The sequence below is a fragment of the Caretta caretta genome, chromosome 2 (assembly GCF_965140235.1).
Source record: "Caretta caretta isolate rCarCar2 chromosome 2, rCarCar1.hap1, whole genome shotgun sequence".
Taxonomy (NCBI): Eukaryota; Metazoa; Chordata; order Testudines; family Cheloniidae; genus Caretta; species Caretta caretta.
The window spans coordinates 418,821-438,474 of record NC_134207.1 but is presented as its reverse complement, the minus strand read 5'-3'; the positions used below and the strand labels follow the sequence as shown (position 1 = coordinate 438,474).

General features: G+C 44.8%; 1 protein-coding gene across 38 annotated transcripts in view; it reads left to right on the top strand.

The window, feature by feature from the left end:
• The window catches only part of SCRIB (scribble planar cell polarity protein), a 248,262-nt gene that overhangs the window by 198,826 nt on the left and 29,782 nt on the right, over nucleotides 1–19,654 (top strand). For 37 of the 38 annotated variants that reach the window (XM_075124824.1, XM_048837023.2, XM_048837013.2 and 34 more), the window contains 2 exons: nucleotides 18,472–18,636; nucleotides 19,374–19,513. In XM_075124824.1, coding sequence (XP_074980925.1) covers nucleotides 18,472–18,636; nucleotides 19,374–19,513 — 305 coding nt within the window. The remainder of the gene's footprint in view (nucleotides 1–18,471; nucleotides 18,637–19,373; nucleotides 19,514–19,654) is intronic. The other variant, XM_048837019.2, reaches the window with a different exon arrangement.

Genomic DNA, 19,654 nt, shown 5'->3' with positions numbered 1-19,654 from the left:
TCTATGATTCTATGATTCTAAGGAGATTCCACCACCTCCCAAGGTAATGCATTCCAGCGCTTCACCACACTCCTAGTGAAAAAGTTTTTCCTAATATCCAACCTAAACCTCCCCCACAGCAACTTGAGACCATTACTCCTCGTTCTGTCATCTGCCACCACTGAGAACATGCGAGCTCCATCCTCTTTGGAACCCCCCTTCAGGTAGTTGAAGGCTGCTATCAAATCCCCCCTCATTCTTCTCGTCTGCAGACTAAATAACCCCAGTTCCCTCAGCCTCTCCTCATAAGTCATGTGTCCCAGCCCCCTGATCATTTTGTTGCCCTCCGCTGGACTCTCTGCAATTTGTCCACATCCCTTTTGTAGTGGGGGGACCAAAACTGGAAACAATACTCCACGTGTGGCCTCACCGGTGCCGAATAGAGGGGAATAATCACTTCCCTTGATCTGCTGGCAATGCTCCTACTAATGCAGCCCAATATGCGGTTGGCCTTCTTGGCAACAAGGGCACACTGCTGACTTATATACAGCGTCTCGTCCACTGTAATCCCCAGGTCCTTTTCTGCAGAACTGCTGCTTAGCCAGTCGGTCCCCAGCCTGTAGCACTGCATGGGATTCTTCCTTCCTAAGTGCAGGACTCTGCACTTGTTCTTGTTGAACCTCATCAGATTTCTTTTGGCCCAATCCTCCTGTTTGTCCAAGTCACTGTGGACCCTATCCCTACCCTCCAGCATATCTACCTCTCCCCCCAGCTTAGTGTCATCTGCGAACTTGCTGAGGATGCAATTCATCCCATCATCCAGGTCATTAATGAAGATCATAGAATCATAGAATCATAGAATATCAGGGTTGGAAGGGACCCCAGAAGGTCATCTAGTCCAACCCCCTGCTCGAAGCAGGACCAATTCCCATTGTTCAAGATGTTGAACAAAACTGGCCCCAGGACCGACCCTTGGGGCACGCCGCTTGATACCGGCTGCCAACTAGACATGGAGCCATTGATCACTACCCGTTGAGCCCAACGATCCAGCCAGCTTTCTATCCACCTTATAGTCAATTCATCCAATCCATACTCTTTTAACTTGCTGGCAAGAATACTGTGGGAGACCGTATCAAAAGCTTTTCTAAAGTCAAGATATATCACATCCACCACTTTCCCCATATCCACAGAGCCAGTTATCTCATCATACAAGGCAATCAGGTTGGTCAGGCATGACTTGCCCTTGGTGAATCCATATTGACTGTTCCTGATCCCCTTCCTCTCCTCCAAGTGCTTCAAAATGGATTCCTTGAGGACCTGCTCCATGATTTTTCTGGGGACTGAAGTGAGGCTGACCGGTCTGTAGTTCCCCAGGTTCTCTTTCTTCCTTTTTTAAAATATGGGCACTATATTTGCCTTTTTCCAATCGTCTGGGACCTCCCCCACTCACCACATATTTTCAAAGAACATGGCCAATGTCTCTGTAATCACATCAGCCAACTCCCTCAGCACCCTTGGATACATTGGACCCATGGACTTGTGCACGTCCAGTGTTTCTAAATAGTCCTTAACCTGTTATTTCACCACTGAGGGCTCCTCCCACTACTGTGCTGCCCAGTGCAGCACTCTGGGAGCTGACCTTGTCTGTGAAGACCGAGGCAAAAAAAGCATTGAGTACTTCAGCTTTTTCCACATCATCCGTCACTAGGTTGCCTCCCCCATTCAGTAAGGGTCCCACACTTTCCCTGACCTTCTTCTTGTTGCTAACATACCTGTAGAAACCCTTCTTGTTACTCTTGACATCTCTCGCTAGTTACAACTCCAGTCTTGCCTTGGCCTTCCTGATTACACCACTGCATGCTCGAGCAATATTTTTATACCCCTCCCTAGTCATCTATCCAAATTTCCACTTCCTGTAAGCTTCCTTTTTGACTTTAAGCTCACCAAAGATTTCACTGTTAAGCCAAGCTGGTCGTCTGCCATATTTGCTATTCTTTCTGCACATCGGGATGGTTTGCTCCTACACCCTCAGTAAGGCTTCTTTAAAATACAGCCAGCTCTCCTGGACTCCTTGCCCCCTCATATTAGCCTCCCAGGGGATCCTGCCCATCAGTTCCCTAAGGGAGTCTAAGTCTGTTTTTCTGAAGTCCAGGGTCCGTATTTTGCTACTCTCCTTCCTTTTGTCAGGATCCTGCACTCAACCATCTCATGGTCACTGCTGCCTAGATTGCCTCCCATTTCTACTTCCCCTACCAATTCTTCCCTGTTTGTAAGCAGTAGGTCAAGAGAAGCACAGCCCCTAGTTGGTTCCTCCAGCACTTGTACCAGGAAGTTGTCCCCAACACTCTCCAAAACCTTCCTGGGTTGTCTGTGCATTTCTAATGGGACTGAAACCAGGAGGCCTGCAGTGATGATGGCTGCCCCTACACTCTGGTTGTAAAACTGGGAAGAGCTAGTCTATGCCACGAACCCAGCTCAGAAGACAAAGGATGGTCCATTGGTTTGGGGCTTGAACTCCAGAAACCCAGGTTGAATTCCCTACTCCACCACAGACTTCCTGTGTGACCTTGGGCAAATCACTTGGTATATCTATGTCTCTGTTCCCCATGTGTAAAATGGGGACACAGCTCTTCTCTCCCTCACCAGAGTGTCGAGAGAAGAAACACATTAAAAGTTGTGAGCTGTTCAGATCCTATGGCAAAGGGGGCTTTCGACGTTCCATAGTCAAAGGGGGTAGCAGCTGAGGTTCCCCACTATGGAATCTCTTCAACCTCTGTAGCTTTAACAGGATTTCCTTTGCTCGGAGGCGCTGTGGCTAGCCCAGCGGAAGAGGAGTGGCACACGACAGGCTTCCCCCTTCCCAGAGATTTCTGCATCATTGTGCTGGTGTGAGGGGTGGCAGAAACAGATCTGCTCTCCCCCACAGTTCCCCTGCTCTCCCCCCAGCTTGGTGTCTCCTCACCCCCCACTTCAAACATCTGCTTTCTATGCATATCTCAACATACCAGAAGGAGAAACTTGTATGTGGGGCTGTCATCCTTTCCCCCCTTTTGTGCCACCTCCAGTACTTACCATATAGGGGTCACTGGTTGATCGAGATGTTAAAGAAGTACTCAAGGCCAATTAGGCCATTGTGGAGAAACTAAATTAATTCTTTGCATCGGTCTTTACGGCTGAGGACGTGAGGGAGATTCCCAAACCTGAGCCATTCTTTTTAGGTGACAAATCTAAGGAATTGTCCCAGATTGAGGTGTCATTAGAGGAGGTTTTGGATCAAATTGATAAACTAAACAGTAATAAGTCACCAGGACCAGATGGGATTCACCCAAGAGTTCTGAAGGAACTTAAATGTGAAATTGCAGGACTACTAACTGTAGTCTGTAACCTATCATTTAAATCAGCTTCTGTACCAAATGGCTGGAGGACAGCTAATGTGACGCCAATTTTTAAAAAGGGCTCCAGAGGTGATACCGGCAATTACAGGCCAGTAAACCTGATTCAGTACCGAGCAAACTGGTGAAACTATAGTAAAGAACAAAATTGTCAGACACATAGACGAACATAATTTGTTGGGGAAGAGTTAACATAGTTTTTGTAAAGGGAACTCATGCCTCAACAATCTACTAGAATTCTTTGAGGGGGTCAACAAGCATGTGGACAAGGGGGATCCAGTGGATATAATGTACTTAGATTTTCAGAAAGCCTTTGACAAGATCCCTCATCAAAGGCTCTTAAGCAAAGTAAGCTGTCATGGGATAAGAGGGAAGGTCCTTTCATGGATTGGTAACTGGTTAAAAGATAGGAAACAAAGGGTAGGCATAAATGGTCAGTTTTCAGAACAGAGAGAGGTAAATAGTGGTGTCCCCCAGGGGTCTGTTCTGGGCCCAGTCCTATTCAACATATTCATAAATGATCTGAAAAAAGGGGTTAGCAGTGAGGTGGCAAAATTTGCAGATGGTACAAAACTACTCAAGACAGTTAAGTCCAAAGCAGACTGCAAAGAGCTACAAAGGGATCTCAGAAAACTGGGTGACTGGGCAACAAAATGGCAGATGAAATTCAACGTAATGTACATTGGAAAACATAATCTCAACTATACATATAAAACGAAGGGGTCTAAATTAGCTGTTACCACTCAAGAAAGAGATTCTGGAATCATTGTAGATATTTCTCTGAAAACATCTGCTCAGTGTGCAGCAGCAGTCAAAAAAGCGAACAGAATGTTGGGAATCTTCAAGAAAGGGATAGATAATAAGACAGAGAATATCATAATGCCTCTGTATAAATCCATGGTATGCCCACATCTTGAATACTGTGTGCAGATATGGTTGCCCCATCTCAAAAAGGATATATTGGAATTGGAAGTTTTAGAAAAGGGGAACAAAAATGATTAGGGGTATGGAACGGCTTCCGTATGAAGAGAGATTAATAAGACTGGGACTTTTCAGCTTGGAAAAGAGACGGCTAAGGAGGGATATGATTGAGGTCTATGAAATCATAACTGATGTAGAGAAAGTAAATATGAAATATTATTTACTCCTCATAACACAAGAACTAGGGGTCACCAAATGTAATTAATAAGCAGCAGGTTTAAAACAAACAAAAGGAAGTATTTCTTTACACAGCACAAATTCAATCTGTGGAACTCCTTGCCAGAGGATGTTGTGAAGGTCATGACTGTACTGGGTTCAAAAAAGAATAGATGAATTCATGGAGGATAGTTCCATCTATGGCTATTAGCCAGGATGGGCAGGGGTGATGTCCCTAACCTCTGTTTGCCAGAAGCTGGGAATGGGTGACAGGGAATGGATCATTTGATGATTACCTTTTCTGTTCATTCCCTCTGGGGCATCTGGCATTGGTCACTGTTGGAAGACAGGATACTGGGCTAGATGGACCTTTGGTCTGACCCAGTATGGCCATTCTTATATTCTTATTAAATATATATACAAAAGCTCTGTTTTAAAGGGATTAAAGCTGGATAACTGTGAAATCCCCCAACTCAAGCATTTAAAAGCAAGGCTATGCCACATTATGGAACATTTCTCCTGTACTCTAACACCCACGTTGCATATTTCAAGACTCTGCATTATCACAATGAACATCCTTCTATTCCCCAGTAGAGAGGGGAAACACACTATAGGCAAGCAGCAGACAGCATTGATTTGGTCAGCTTAATGTACCATCTCAACATACACACACCTTATACATCATTGAAAGCTTATGATGGCTACTTAAAGGTGAGGTATGATGTGGAACTGTCAACTTGTGCCATTACCGTAGAAAACGGGGATAAACAATGACATCTTCAACACGTTAAAATGACCACTTTGAAATATTCGGATTTGTTTCTGTTAGTTTAATGACTCTGTATTATTTCAAGAAATACAATTGAATTTCTTTGTGACCTCAAAGTATTGCAGCAACAATCTAAAAGGTAAATTAAAATCTAATAATAAATTTGTACAGGTATAATTGAAACGTAACAGAGCTGGTGACATTTCTGGTCAAAACCATTATCCTCATCTTGTTCATCGTTGTGACCCCTGTCAGGAGTGCGCGGGTTATCACAGTCTTCGCTGCCTCAGCACAGACAACGTGTGCTGACTACAGGCAGAGTTGCTTGTGCAGCAACCCCTACTGGCACAGGTGCACACAAGATCTTGTAAAAGCTCAGATGCCATTGGGCCTTAGAAGAATACAGGAAGTAGTTCATCATCTACATTTTTTCATCCATGTTGCAATAAAGATCCAACATCTGGCTTACCTATGTGTTAAGACATCCAAATAGTTGTTTGCCAAATGCTCTTTCGACACGCCCTTCAAAACTGTTCTTACATGGTGGGAGTTTGGCCAGTGACTCATCCTTTTTGCTGGCTAGATGGAGCCACAAACAATTGAGGTCTCTGTGGGTCTCTTTTTCTTTGTTGCTCTGGTCATACAGCACTGCTACCAACTTCCTTGCTGCAGAAATTGCGGCTTGTCGGTCACTCTCTCCTAATTTGGCAAGATCTCTGAAGTGGTAAGCTCCCTTTGTTTTGACAACATTAAACGCAGATTTTTTCCTGCTATCAAATAGGGATGACACAGAGTCACATTTATGTATGTTGTAGAAGTTAGGAGTGAGTGTGTCACAAATTGCATGCACAGGTATAGAGTGACACTTGTCAATTTTGCCGGTAATGTTGCTTGTTTCAATCCACATGTTATCTATGTGTTCCATTTTTGGAAAGTAGTGAACAGTAAGGACCAAATCATCTGTATCAAGTGACCTAATTACTATGGTTTCTTTGGTACCAAGAGATCCAAAAGCTATATTGGCACATACAACATGCAGCAGCATCCTTGTGTCCGCTTCTTCTTGAGTACTGTATAAATCTTGGGCTTCTTGACTTTAGTAAAGCTTTTGATACTGTCTTGCATGACCTTCTCTTAAACAAACTAGGGAAATGCAACCTAGATGGAGCCACTATAAGGTGAGTGTAAAACTGGTTGGAAAACTGTTCCCAGAGCGTAGTTATCAGTGGTTCACAGTCATGCTGGAAGGGTATAACGAGTGGAGTCCCACAGGGATCAGTTCTGGGTTCGGTTCTTTTCAATATCTTCATCAATGACTTAGATAATGGCATAGAGAATACACTTATAAAGTTTGTGGATGATACCACAAGTGCTTTGGAGGATAGGATTAAAAATTCAAAATGATCTGGACACACTGGAGAAATAGTCTGAAGTAAATAGGATGAAATTCAATAAGGACAAATGCAGAGTACTCCATTTAAGAAGGAACAATCAGTTGCACACATACAAAATGGGAAATGACTGCCTGAGAAGGAGTACTGCAAAAAGGGATCTGGGGGTCATAGTGGACCACAAACGAAATAGGAGTCAACAGTGTAACACTGTTGCAAAAAAAGGGAACATCATTCAGAGATGTATTAGCAGGAGTGTTCTAAGCAAGACATGAGAAGTAATTGTTCTGCTCTACTTCACACTGATTAGTCCTCACCTGGAGTATTGTGTCCAGTTCTGGGCGCCACACTTCAGGAAAGATGTGGACAAATTGGAGAGAGTCCAGAGAAGAGCAACAAAAATGATTAAAGGTCTAGAAAATATGACCTGTGAAGGAAGATTGAAAAAATTGGGTTTGTTTAGTCTGGAAAAGAGAAGACTGAGAGGGGACATAATAACCATTTTTAAGTCTATAAAAGGTTGTTACAAGGAGGACAGGGCTCTGTGGGAAAAAGTTTCTGGACTGATTCCTGTGTGATTGCCCCTCCCTTGCCAGACTCAAATTTGGTCATCTTGGTCATGTCAGCAAATGTTTTGATGCCAGATTTCTTGACTGGGCTGAAGAAGCTACATGCCACATCAGATTCAAATGCACCTCTCTCAAATATCTCCATTCGTTCTTCACCAACATCTGGTATTTTCTGTAGAGACTCTTGTACATCTGATGTTACAGTAGATATGTTGATAGGCACCTCTGGATGGGATTCAGGGTCAGGTGGGTTTGTCATAGTGTTGATGACATGGTTGGTAAGGGCTATAACAGGCTCTTCATCCCTCTTCAATGCAGAGGCAAGGACTTGTTTGTGGACTTTGTCTTCACTACTGCTTGTTAGACTCTTCTTTCTGTCAGAGCTTTTGCATTTTAGGGTATGTCTTTGAGGTTCCATCTGACAAGGACTGACTTCTTTCTTGTCAGTCCTACAATCCCACTGCTGCCCTTTGAGTCTGCTTGACAGTTTTCTCAGTTACCATGTGGCACATGCTAGGTTGCAATCGAGGCCAGTGAAGGGTTGCATCACCACCTGCCCTCAAAATGCTGTGCTGATATGATTCTCTTGTCTGAACACTCCCAGCCAGCAGACAAGTCTGCACTGAGTGTCTGTGTGTTAAGACGCCCTGACACAACAATTCTGATTCCAGCAGCCTGCTTGTTACACCACTGCCACCCTCTGGCTCCACCGGCCTTGGTTACCCTAGAAAAATAACACCAGCATCTCCCAGTCTTGAATTTTCCCCAAACTGTGTGGTCTGCAAAGTCCAGCCTCTTCCTGGATCATTGAGAGAGACATTAAGATTCATTTGTTCCTTTAAAGATACAATACCTAGCAGCTTGCCACATTGAAGTTAGCATTCACTTTACATTAAACACCCCTCTGGATTGGTTTAGATTAGGGCGTCGATTAATTGGAATTAACTCACGCGGTTAATTAAAAAAAAATTAATTGTGATAAAAATTTATTGCTATTAATTGCAGTTTTAATTGCACTGTTAAACACAAGAATCCAATTGAAAATTATTAAATATTTTTGGATGTTCTACATTTTCAAATATATTGATTTAAATTACAACACAGAATACAGAGTGTACTGTGCTCACTTTATATTATTATTTTTTATTACAAATATTTGCACTGTAAAAATGATGAACAAAATAAATGTATTTTTCAGTTCATCTCATACAAGTACTGTAACGCGATCTCTTTATCGTGAAAATTGAACTTACAAATGTACAATTATGTACAAAAAATAACTGCATTCAAAAATAAAACAATGTGAATCTTTACAGCCTATAAGTCCACTCAGTCCTACTTCTTGTTCAGCCAATTGCTAAGTCAGATAAGTTTGTTTACATTTAAAGGAGATAATGCTGCCCGCTTATTATTTACAGTGTCACCTGAAAGAGAGAATAGGCATTTGCATGGCACTTTTGTAGCTAGCATTGCAAGGTATTTATGTGCCAGATATGCTAAACATTCGTATGCCCCTTCATGCTTCAGTCACAATTCCAGAGTTCATGCTTCCATGCTGATGACGCTTGTTAAAAAAACAATGCATTAATTAAATTTGTGACTCAACTCCTTGGGGAAGAACTGTATGTCTCTTGCTCTGTTTTACTCACATTCTGCCATATATTTAATGTTATAGCAATCTCAGATGATGATCCAGCGTATGTTGTTCATTTCAAACACCTTCACTGCAGATTTGACAAAACGCAAAGAAGGTATCATTGTGAGATTTCTAAAGATAGCTACAGCACTCAACCCAAGATTTAAGAATCTGACTTGCCTTCCAAAATCTGAGAGGGATGAGGTATGGAGCATGATTTCGGAAATCTTAAAAGAACAACACTGTGATGCAGAAATTACATAACCTGAACCACCAAAAGAGAAAATCAATCTTCTGCTGGTGGTATCCGACTCAGATGGTGAAAATGAACATGCGGTGATCCGCACTGCTTCAGATAGTTATAGAGCAGAACCCATCATCAACATGGACGCATGTCCTCTGGAATAGTGGTTGAAGCATGAAGGGACATATGAGTCTTCAGCACATCTGACACATAAATATCTTGCGATGCCAGCTACGAAAGTGCCATGTGAATGCCTGTTCTCACTTTCAGGTGACATTGTAAACAAGAAGCATGCAGCATTATCTCCTACAAATGTAAACAAACTTATTTGTCTTAGCAATTAGCTGAAAAAGAAGTAGGACTGAGTGGACTTATAGGCTCTAAAGTTTTACATTGGTTTATTTTTGAATGCAGTTATTTTTTGTACATAATTGTACATTTGTAAGTTCAACTTTCATGATAAAGAGATTGCAATACCGTACTTGTATTAGGTGAATTGAAAAATACTATTTCTTTTTTACAGTGCAAATATTTGCAATCAAAAATAAATATAAAGTGAGCACTGTACACTTTGTATTCTGTGTTATCATTGAAATCAATACATTTGAAAATGTAGAAAACATCCACAAATATTTAAATAAATGGTATTCTATTATTCTTTAACAGCACAATTAATTGCTATTAATTTTTTTAATTCTTTGACAGCCCTAGTTTAGATTAAAAGTAAAACAAGTTTATTAACAAAAGGAGAGAGGATTTTAAGTAAGTTCAGTGTAAAGGATAGAGTCAGAAATGGTAACAAGCAAATACAAATGAGAAATGCTTTTTAGAGACTAAAATTTAACAAGACTACAGTCTTGGTTCAGGGTAGGCTTCTCATCACATTGCTTTCCAGCAAGATGGCTGATCAAGCCCACTTGTCAGGATCTCCCAAAAATCCAAAGTCCTTGGTTTCTTTGTGTTCTTAGGCAAAAGATAACTTGGGATTCTTTGCCCCTTTCTTTTATAGTCCAGTGAACTTTTGAAATGGATTCTTCTGAAGGTTATCCCTCAAAGTAAAGTTCATTCAAGCAGTGAGGAAGGTGACATGCAGTCTGGCGGTGAAGGAAGCTCCATGCTGGTTTCTTCCCCTGCTACTTTTTGGTAAAATGCAAATTGATCAGTTTCCTGTAATCTCCTCCCCTGAATATGATGCTGAGTGGTGTCTCCTCCCCTAGTTGGCTTGATGCTCCTGTTTACATTCTAAGTAAATGGGATTCCCACTGTCTCTGGATTAAGTTTATAAGTGTGTGCAACAAGAGTGATGTAGTGGTGGGAGTCTGCTATAGACCACCGGACCAGGGGGATGAGGTAGATGAGGCTTTCTTCCGGCAGCTCACGGAAGCTACTAGATCGCATGCCCTGATTCTCATGGGTGACTTTAATTTTCCTGATATCTGCTGGGAGAGCAATACAGCGGTGCATAGACAATCCAGGAAGTTTTTGGAAAGCGTAGGGGACAATTTCCTGGCGCAAGTGCTAGAGGAGCCAACTAGGGGGGGCGCTTTTCTTGACCTGCTGCTCACAAACCGGGTAGAATTAGTGGGGGAAGCAAAAGTGGATGGGAATCTGGGAGGCAGTGACCATGAGTTGGTTGAGTTCAGGATCCTGACGCAGGGAAGAAAGGTAAGCAGCAGGATACGGACCCTGGACTTCAGGAAAGCAGACTTCGACTCCCTCAGGGAACGAATGGCCAGGATTCCCTGGGGGACTAACATGAAGGGGAAAGGAGTCCAGGAGAGCTGGCTGTATTTCAAGGAATCCCTGTTGAGGTTACAGGGACAAACCATCCCGATGAGTCGAAAGAATAGTAAATATGGCAGGCGACCAGCTTGGCTTAACGGTGAAATCCTAGCGGATCTTAAACATAAAACAGAAGCTTACAAGAAGTGGAAGGTTGGACATATGACCAGGGAAGAGTATAAAAATATTGCTCGGGCATGTAGGAATGATATCAGGAGGGCCAAATCGCACCTGGAGCTGCAGCTAGCAAGAGATGTCAAGAGTAACAAGAAGGGTTTCTTCAGGTATGTTGGCAACAAGAAGAAAGCCAAGGAAAGTGTGGGCCCCTTACTGAATGAGGGAGGCAACCTAGTGACAGAGGATGTGGAAAAAGCTAATGTACTCAATGCTTTTTTTGCCTCTGTCTTCACTAACAAGGTCAGCTCCCAGACTGCTGTGCTGGGCATCACAAAATGGGGAAGAGATGGCCAGCCCTCTGTGGAGATAGAGGTGGTTAGGGACTATTTAGAAAAGCTGGACGTGCACAAGTCCATGGGGCTGGACGAGTTGCATCCGAGAGTGCTGAAGGAATTGGTGGCTGTGATTGCAGAGCCATTGGCCATTATCTTTGAAAACTCATGGCGAACGGGGGAAGTCCCGGATGACTGGAAAAAGGCTAATGTAGTGCCAATCTTTAAAAAAGGGAAGAAGGAGGATCCAGGGAACTACAGGCCAGTCAGCCTCACCTCAGTCCCTGGAAAAATCATGGAGCAGGTTCTCAAAGAATCAATCCTGAAGCACTTGCATGAGAGGAAAGTGATCAGGAACAGCCAGCATGGATTCACCAAGGGAAGGTCATGCCTGACTAATCTAATTGCCTTTTATGATGAGATTACTGGTTCTGTGGATGAAGGGAAAGCAGTGGATGTATTGTATCTTGACTTTAGCAAAGCTTTTGACACGGTCTCCCACAGTATTCTTGTCAGCAAGTTAAGGAAGTATGGGCTGGATGAATGCACTATAAGGTGGGTAGAAAGCTGGCTAGATTGTCGGGCTCAACGGGTAGTGATCAATGGCTCCATGTCTAGTTGGCAGCCGGTATTCAAGTGGAGTGCCCCAAGGGTCGGTCCTGGGGCCGGTTTTGTTCAATATCTTCATAAATGATCTGGAGGATCATAGAATCATAGAATATCAGAGTTGGAAGGGACCTCAGGAGATCATCTTGTCCAACCCCCTGCTCAAAGCAGGACCAATCCCCAATTTTTGCCCCAGATCCCTAAATGGCCCCCTCAGGGATTGAACTCACAACCCTGGGTTTAGCAGGCCAATGCTCAAACCACTGAGCTATCCCTCCCCCCCCGATGGTGTGGATGGTGTGGATTGCACTCTCAGCAAATTTGCGGATGATACTAAACTGGGAGGAGTGGTAGATACGCTGGAGGGGAGGGATAGGATACAGAAGGACCTAGACAAATTGGAGGATTGGGCCAAAAGAAATCTGATGAGGTTCAATAAGGATAAGTGCAGGGTCCTGCACTTAGGACGGAAGAACCCAATGCACCGCTACAGACTAGGGACCGAATGGCTAGGCAGCAGTTCTGCGGAAAAGGACCTAGGGGTGACAGTGGACGAGAAGCTGGATATGAGTCAGCAGTGTGCCCTTGTTGCCAAGAAGGCCAATGGCATTTTGGGATGTATAAGTAGGGGCATAGCGAGCAGATCGAGGGACGTGATTGTTCCCCTCTATTCGCCATTGGTGAGGCCTCATCTGGAGTACTGTGTCCAGTTTTGGGCCCCACACTACAAGAAGGATGTGGATAAATTGGAGAGAGTCCAGCGAAGGGCAACAAAAATGATTAGGGGTCTAGAACACATGACTTATGAGGAGAGGCTGAGGGAGCTGGGATTGTTTAGCCTGCAGAAGAGAAGAATGAGGGGGGATTTGATAGCTGCTTTCAACTACCTGAAAGGGGGTTCCAAAGAGGATGGCTCTAGACTGTTCTCAATGGTAGCAGATGACAGAACGAGGAGTAATGGTTTCAAGTTGCAGTGGGGGAGGTTTAGATTGGATATTAGGAAAAACTTTTTCACTAAGAGGGTGGTGAAACACTGGAATGCGTTACCTAGGGAGGTGGTAGAATCTCCTTCCTTAGAGGTTTTTAAGGTCAGGCTTGACAAAGCCCTGGCTGGGATGATTTAACTGGGAATTGGTCCTGCTTCGAGCAGGGGGTTGGACTAGATGACCTTCAGGGGTCCCTTCCAACCCTGATATTCTATGATTCTATGATTCTTAATGTACCCCTGTACCTCTGGATCCCCCTTGTCCATGTGGACAAGGGGGATCCAGTGGACATAGTGTACTTAGATTTCCAGAAAGCCTTTGACAAGGTCCCTCATCAAAGGCTCTTACATAAATTAAGTTGGCATGGGATAAGAGGGAACATCCTTTCATGGACTGAGAACTGGTTAAAAGACAGGGAACAAAGGGTAGGAATAAATGGTAAATTTTCAGAATGGAGAGGGGGTAGTGGTGTTCCCCAAGGGTCAGTCCTAGGACCAATCCTATTCAACTTATTCATAAATGATCTGGAGAAAGGGGTAAAAAGTGAGGTGGTAAATACTATTACAAATAATATTGTAGACAATACTAAACCACTCAAGATAGTTAAGACCAAAGCAGACCGTGAAGAACTTCAAAAAGATCTCACAAAACTAAGTGATTGGGCAACAAAATGGCAAATGAAATTTAATGTGGATAAATGTAAAGTAATGCACATTGGAAAAAATAACCCCAACTATAAATACAATAGGATGGGGACTAATTTAGCTACAACTAATCAGGAAAGAGATCTTGGAGTCATCGTGAATAGTTCTCTGAAGATGTCCACGCAGTGTGCAACGGCAGTCAAAAAAGCAAACGGAATGTTAGGAATCATTAAAAAAGGGATAGAGAATAAGACGGAGAATATCTTATTGCCCTTATATAAATCCATGGTACGCCCACATCTTGAATACTGTGTACAGATGTGGTCCCCTCATCTCAAAAAAGATATACCGGCATTAGAAAAGGTTCAGAGAAGGGAAACTAAAATGATGAGGGGTTTGGAACAGGTCCCATAGGAGGAGAGATTAAAGAGACTAGGACTTTTCAGTATGGAAAAGAGGAGAAATGATAGAGGTGTATAAAATCATGAGTGGTGTGGAGAAAGTGAATAAGGAAAAGTTATTTACTTGTTCCCATAATATAAGAACTAGGGGCCACCAAATGAAATTAATGGGCAGCAGGTTTAAAACAAATAAAAGGAAGTTCTTCTTCATACAGCACACAGTCAACCTGTGGAACTCCTTGCCTGAGGAAGTTGTGAAGGCTAGGACTATAACAGGGTTTAAAAGAGAACTGGATAAATTCATGGAGGTTAAGTCCATTAATAGCTATGAGCCAGGATGGGTAAGGAATGGTGTCCGTAGCCTCTGTTTGTCAAAGGGTGGAGATGGATGGCAGGAGAGAGATCACTTGATCATTCCCTGTTAGGTTCACTCCCTCCGGGGCACCTGGCGTTGGCCACTGTCGGCAGACAGGATGCTGGGCTGGACGGACCTTTGGTCTGACCCAGTCTGGCCGTTCTTATGTTCTTACCTTGGAAATAACTTCCGGACGGCAGAACCACATTCCTTTTACTAAGGTGGAGTATCTTTAGCCCTGCCTGGCAGACACACTTTGATAACATAATTTCCAATATGTCTGAAATTTTGAATTTGTCCTCTGAACATATAACATGCAATAATATTAATGATCAGTATGATATTAGCTTTCTGTTGATATCTTTCAAGACACTTTTTAGATACAGGTTATGACAGTAGTGAGTTGGGGTACTCTGAGCTGAAATGTAGGACCAAATATCAGTGACCCTCTTGTATTGGGATGGTGTTGGGGTCACTCCATTCCATTCCAAGTCCCATTCAAAGAACAAGGAGTCTGACACACAGCAAATTCCCCAGACTCGAAGGCACTACGTACATCTTTCAAGGAGATTTAACATATCAAGAATGTAAATTTGTATCCACCTAGCATAGCTGGGCCTGTTTGCAGTAAAGATGGATGGAAGGGTGGCATGCTGTGTCTGTAGGTGAAGTTTCCAATCATCCCCTTGCTCTACATGGATATTAGAAGTAGTATCTGCATAACCTGGAGAAAATGATCCCAGAACTTCAATGTATGAGACCGGCTACACCCCCATGCCTAACGTTCCTCCAGCAGCAGGAGCACATGCTGAGTTATAGCATCATCAAGCTCTCTAATGACATTGTAAGGACTCAGTGTCTTCAGACTCTAACATCTTTTGAGTGTCAAACGTTTGCCAGACAGATGCTGGAATTATATATAAATGATGTAGAATCCATGAAGGTTTAGTATGTCAATTACATTTTGAGACCCAGATTCATGGTGTAGCTGTGCAGGATGACAAAAACCAGTACACATCTTTGAATACATTGTCGTTTGGTAGCTTTGACCAGTAAACACCACATTTAGGTGTTGAAATTAACTCTACAGTAAAAACTGTAGTCGTAGTCATATTGCCATGTTTCTCAAAAAGAAAAGGAGGACTTGTGGCACCTTAGAGACTAACCAATTTATTTGAGCGTAAGCTTTCGTGAGCTATAGCTCACTTCATCGGATGCATAATGAAACAGTATGCATCCGATGAAGTGAGCTGTAGCTCACGAAAGCTTATGCTCAAATAAATTGGTTAGTCTCTAAGGTGCCACAAGTACTCCTTTTCTTTTTGCGAATACAGACTAACACGGCTGTTACTCTGAAACCTGCCATGTTTCTGGCACTGTGCAAAAAAGGACATTTTCTCAGTTTGGGTTCCGTTATTTCACCTCGCATAAAGGCTTACAGCACCACTTGACAACTCCACATCGTACCTCATCTAAACGTATTTAAAATAAGCTTTAAAGTGATATCTGGTGTGGATGTGTATAGGGTGGATACACGAATCTCCAAAAATGTAGCCCTTCTTGAGGAATTGCCACAGGCATACTACACACAGCAATGTAAAAATTAAATGATGGCCGCCAGCACACCCACAAACACATCACACACCTGACCTGACCACCTAGATCAGCACTGAATATTTGTTGAGGCTGTAGTAAAGGTGTGGCATTGCATTGGGAGGGGGATGAATGTGTACTGTGTTTCCTTCTCTGCTGGGAACAGAAGGTAGTTTACTGCAGAGTCTGCCCCTGCACTCAAGGAGCTCTTAACCTAATCCCTTTTAAACACAGTTTTTGTTAGTGGAATATTAATTAATGAAAGGAGATGCCCCTCTTGCAGGGTGGGTGAATAAATACTGCCGAGGGACCTCCCACTCCCAGTACTCTATTTCTTGGACCTAAACTGTCAGCCCTAAGGCTGCATTAACACTGAATGCTTTATTTGGAAAATAACCACTGGGCATTGCATCATTCCCCTCTTATTGGGAAGTAGCCAGTGGGTATAATGCAGTGCCATCCCCAACACCCAATGCTCAGCACAAAACTTCCTAAGTCTGTGGCCTAATGGAAAAGGCATCTGACTTCAGATCAAACGAATGAGTGTTTGGGTGTCTACACTGCATTGTAAACCCAGTCTGTGGGACCTGGGCTTGTGGATTTGCTGTTTCCAAGCCAATGCTTGAGCGTCCACACTGCATTGTAAATCTGGGCTTACAGTTGCTGGCACCCAGGTCTTTTGGCTGTGCTAATGCATCCATGCTGCACTACGCATACCTTCTGACTTGGGTCTGCAGCTTGAGCTACATTCATACTGTTGATGACAGGGCTTGGACAGAATCACAGGGGGACTTAGGCTGTGACCCATCCCCCAGTAGGGTGTTAGGACCTAGGTCCTGGGTGCTCACTGCCCCAAGTCAGATTGATTTGTGTGTGGCTGGAAGGGGATCTTGGGCTCAAGCCTGAGTCAGATGCCAGGCACTATAGACATTCCCTTTCTAGTTGCTCTGCCCTTTTTGGAAGTCAGACTAGATCTATTGGTCCATTCTGGCCTTAAAACCTATTAATATTTCTGACACTCCTCCATTATCATTGCAATTTCAAGGGACTCTTGACTCAGAAAATTCCCACATTCTTTCTCCAGCTTTCCCAAGAGCTGTTACATAGCATTTCAGTTCCACAGCATTCTTGGGGGTTTGGCTGCCAATTAAAGGCCCTGCTTGCTCTGGGTTTAAAGACCCTTGAGGTGGAGTATGTCCTTGTCTGCTTGCTACCTCTCCATGGCTGTGTCTGCACTGACAAAGAGCATGTAATTCACCACATTTTAGCTCCCCCCCAGAATGAGATGACATGGCGCCACCACAGACACCTGAGCTCAGTCTGCTCTGCAGCTTCCTCTGTTCCTACCACAAAAGGCGGTGCACTTCTGGAGAACCACTTCTCCTCTGTTTGCTAGAGCTGGCTCAGTCCTAGGTGCAGTGTAACAGTGATCAGGGGCCAGAGCTCAGGTCTCCCTCCAAGGGGATCCCCATATACAACTCCATGAGCTGCTTGGTAGACGGAGGTTTAGGTTGCCCTTCAGTCTCACTGTATTCCTTATATTGCACAATGCAAATTGTATCACTTTCTGTCTAATCTTCTGTCTTCTGCTTCTTTCCAGTTGTCTGATGTGTGTCCCCCACCACCACCCACCCTGCTGGGCCTTCCCCCACACCCTCTGCCATCAGTGCCCTGTTAGGACACACACCCATACCCACATGCTGGGCCCTGCTGGGACATGAGCACCCCTGGACTCCTCCGCTTGTGTACCCTGTGAGGCCCGACCCCTCCAATCACTGCCATGTGTCTCCTGTCAGGACACCCCCACACACCTACATTGGCACGCATGTCTAGGAAGGGTGTGTTTGAAAGGCCACGGGCACATGCCAGTGGGGGAGAAGTGTGTCCACAAGGGAGCGAAACACATCTTGTGAATCCCTCCACTGCTCTGCAGTGCACACATGTCCTCTTGTGAACACACTTTTCCCCGATGTGTGCCTGTGCCATTTTGGATACACGCATCCAGCATATGGCAAACACAGCCCTCCCTTGGGTGCTTGTCCACTGTCTTGGGCCCTCTTCCCTTTCTGACGGGTGCATACAGACACCCTCTCCCCCAGCTCAGCATGCATCCACCCTGTTTGCCTCAATCACCCCCCCACACACACACACTTGTGTAAGCACCTTGTCAGTCCCTCCATGTGTCTGGCGTGCCTGCCGTGTCTAGTCCCTCCCACCCAGTGCATACCAGCCAAGGGCAGAAGTCAGAGTCTAACTGCTGGGGCTGGGAAGGGCTGTCCCCATTGGCAGGTTATTCCTGAATTGCACACCAGGGTGTTCCTGCCCCACTCTCTGAAGCAGCTGGTGCTGGCCAGGCTCAGAGATGGGAGCCTGGTCTGATCCTAGCCAATACCTGCATCAGCCCTTCACTCCTCCTCTCTCCAGGATACATTCCAATCTCTTTTTTCTCTCTCTTTGTCTGTCTCTTTCTCTCTCTGTGGTCGACTGCTATGATGTTCATCACCACTATCTTCTCCTCGTCCTCCTCCTCCTCTTCAGCTCCTCCACTCTTGAAGACAGTATTAAACAGTACGAGCAGGATCTGGCCAGGAAGCTCTACCAGTCCCGACAGCGGGCACCTGCACCAGGGGCCAGGCCAGCTCAGGTGTCTAGCCCAGTGCAGAGTCACGTCTCAAGAACCCCTGGGTCAGGAAGTCAATCCAGGTGTGCACAGCCCCTGCCCCTCCAGCTGCATGTTCCACAATCCCTATCTGTATTTCTGCCTCGTATTGCAGCCCTCTCTGCTGCTGCTGTAGGAGTGGGGAGAAACGTCCCCCCTCCTGCTGCAGTGTGCTAGCCCTCATTGCCCCCTGGTTCTGCAGGCTGATGGCAGTTATCTAACCAATGAGAGAGAGAGAAGGTCTCCAGCTTGGGGAGCCTCCACTGCCGAGTGCAGAGCCCATCCTGCCATAGTCAGTTCTGAATTTCACAAATGCCAGAAGAGGGGCACTGATGGAGTGTGGGGGAGATCAGAGTGCCTGAAATAATCCTCATGCCCTTATGGTTTATACCTGCAATTCGCCTCCCCCCTCCTGGCCTGAATGGTTCCCCATCACATCCCCAGGCACCTCTGGAGAGCCCTGCAGCTTCTCACTTGGGTGTGCAGTGCTTGGCTGTGTCTGTCCCAGATTCACACGCGTGTGTGTGTGTCAGGAGGATGTTAATGGCTGATCACAGCAAATTCAGCTGGTTTCTGAATTCTCTCCTATGCTGACTTTCTCTGTCTGCCACAACATATCCTCACCCTCTCCAAAGAGGGAACCGGGGAGCCAGTGTTCCATCCCTGCCCTCCGACATTCAGTCCCAGAGCCATGGGCTAGCTGCTGTGCACAGAAGAAGGCATTACCCATAATTCTCTTCAATGATGCTGATGTCCACTTTCTCCCCATCCTCTGAGGCAGGATGAAGTCTCTGGAGCAGGATGCCCTCAAAGCCCAGATGGTGATTGCCAAGTCCAAGGAGGGGAAGAAGCGCAGCACACTGGAACAGCTGGCTGAATCGCCTTCACCTGCTCCCACCCCGTCCCCAACGCTTCCAGAAGGTACTGTATGCCACAGTGTCCTGGGAGGGGTGTTCACCACATCACTGGGGAGAGAGGCCAACATCTGGGCACTAGCCAGGACTCTTCCAGATGTCCCAGACACAGGCCCACTGAGAGTGAATTCTCCTCTTCTAGGCTGAG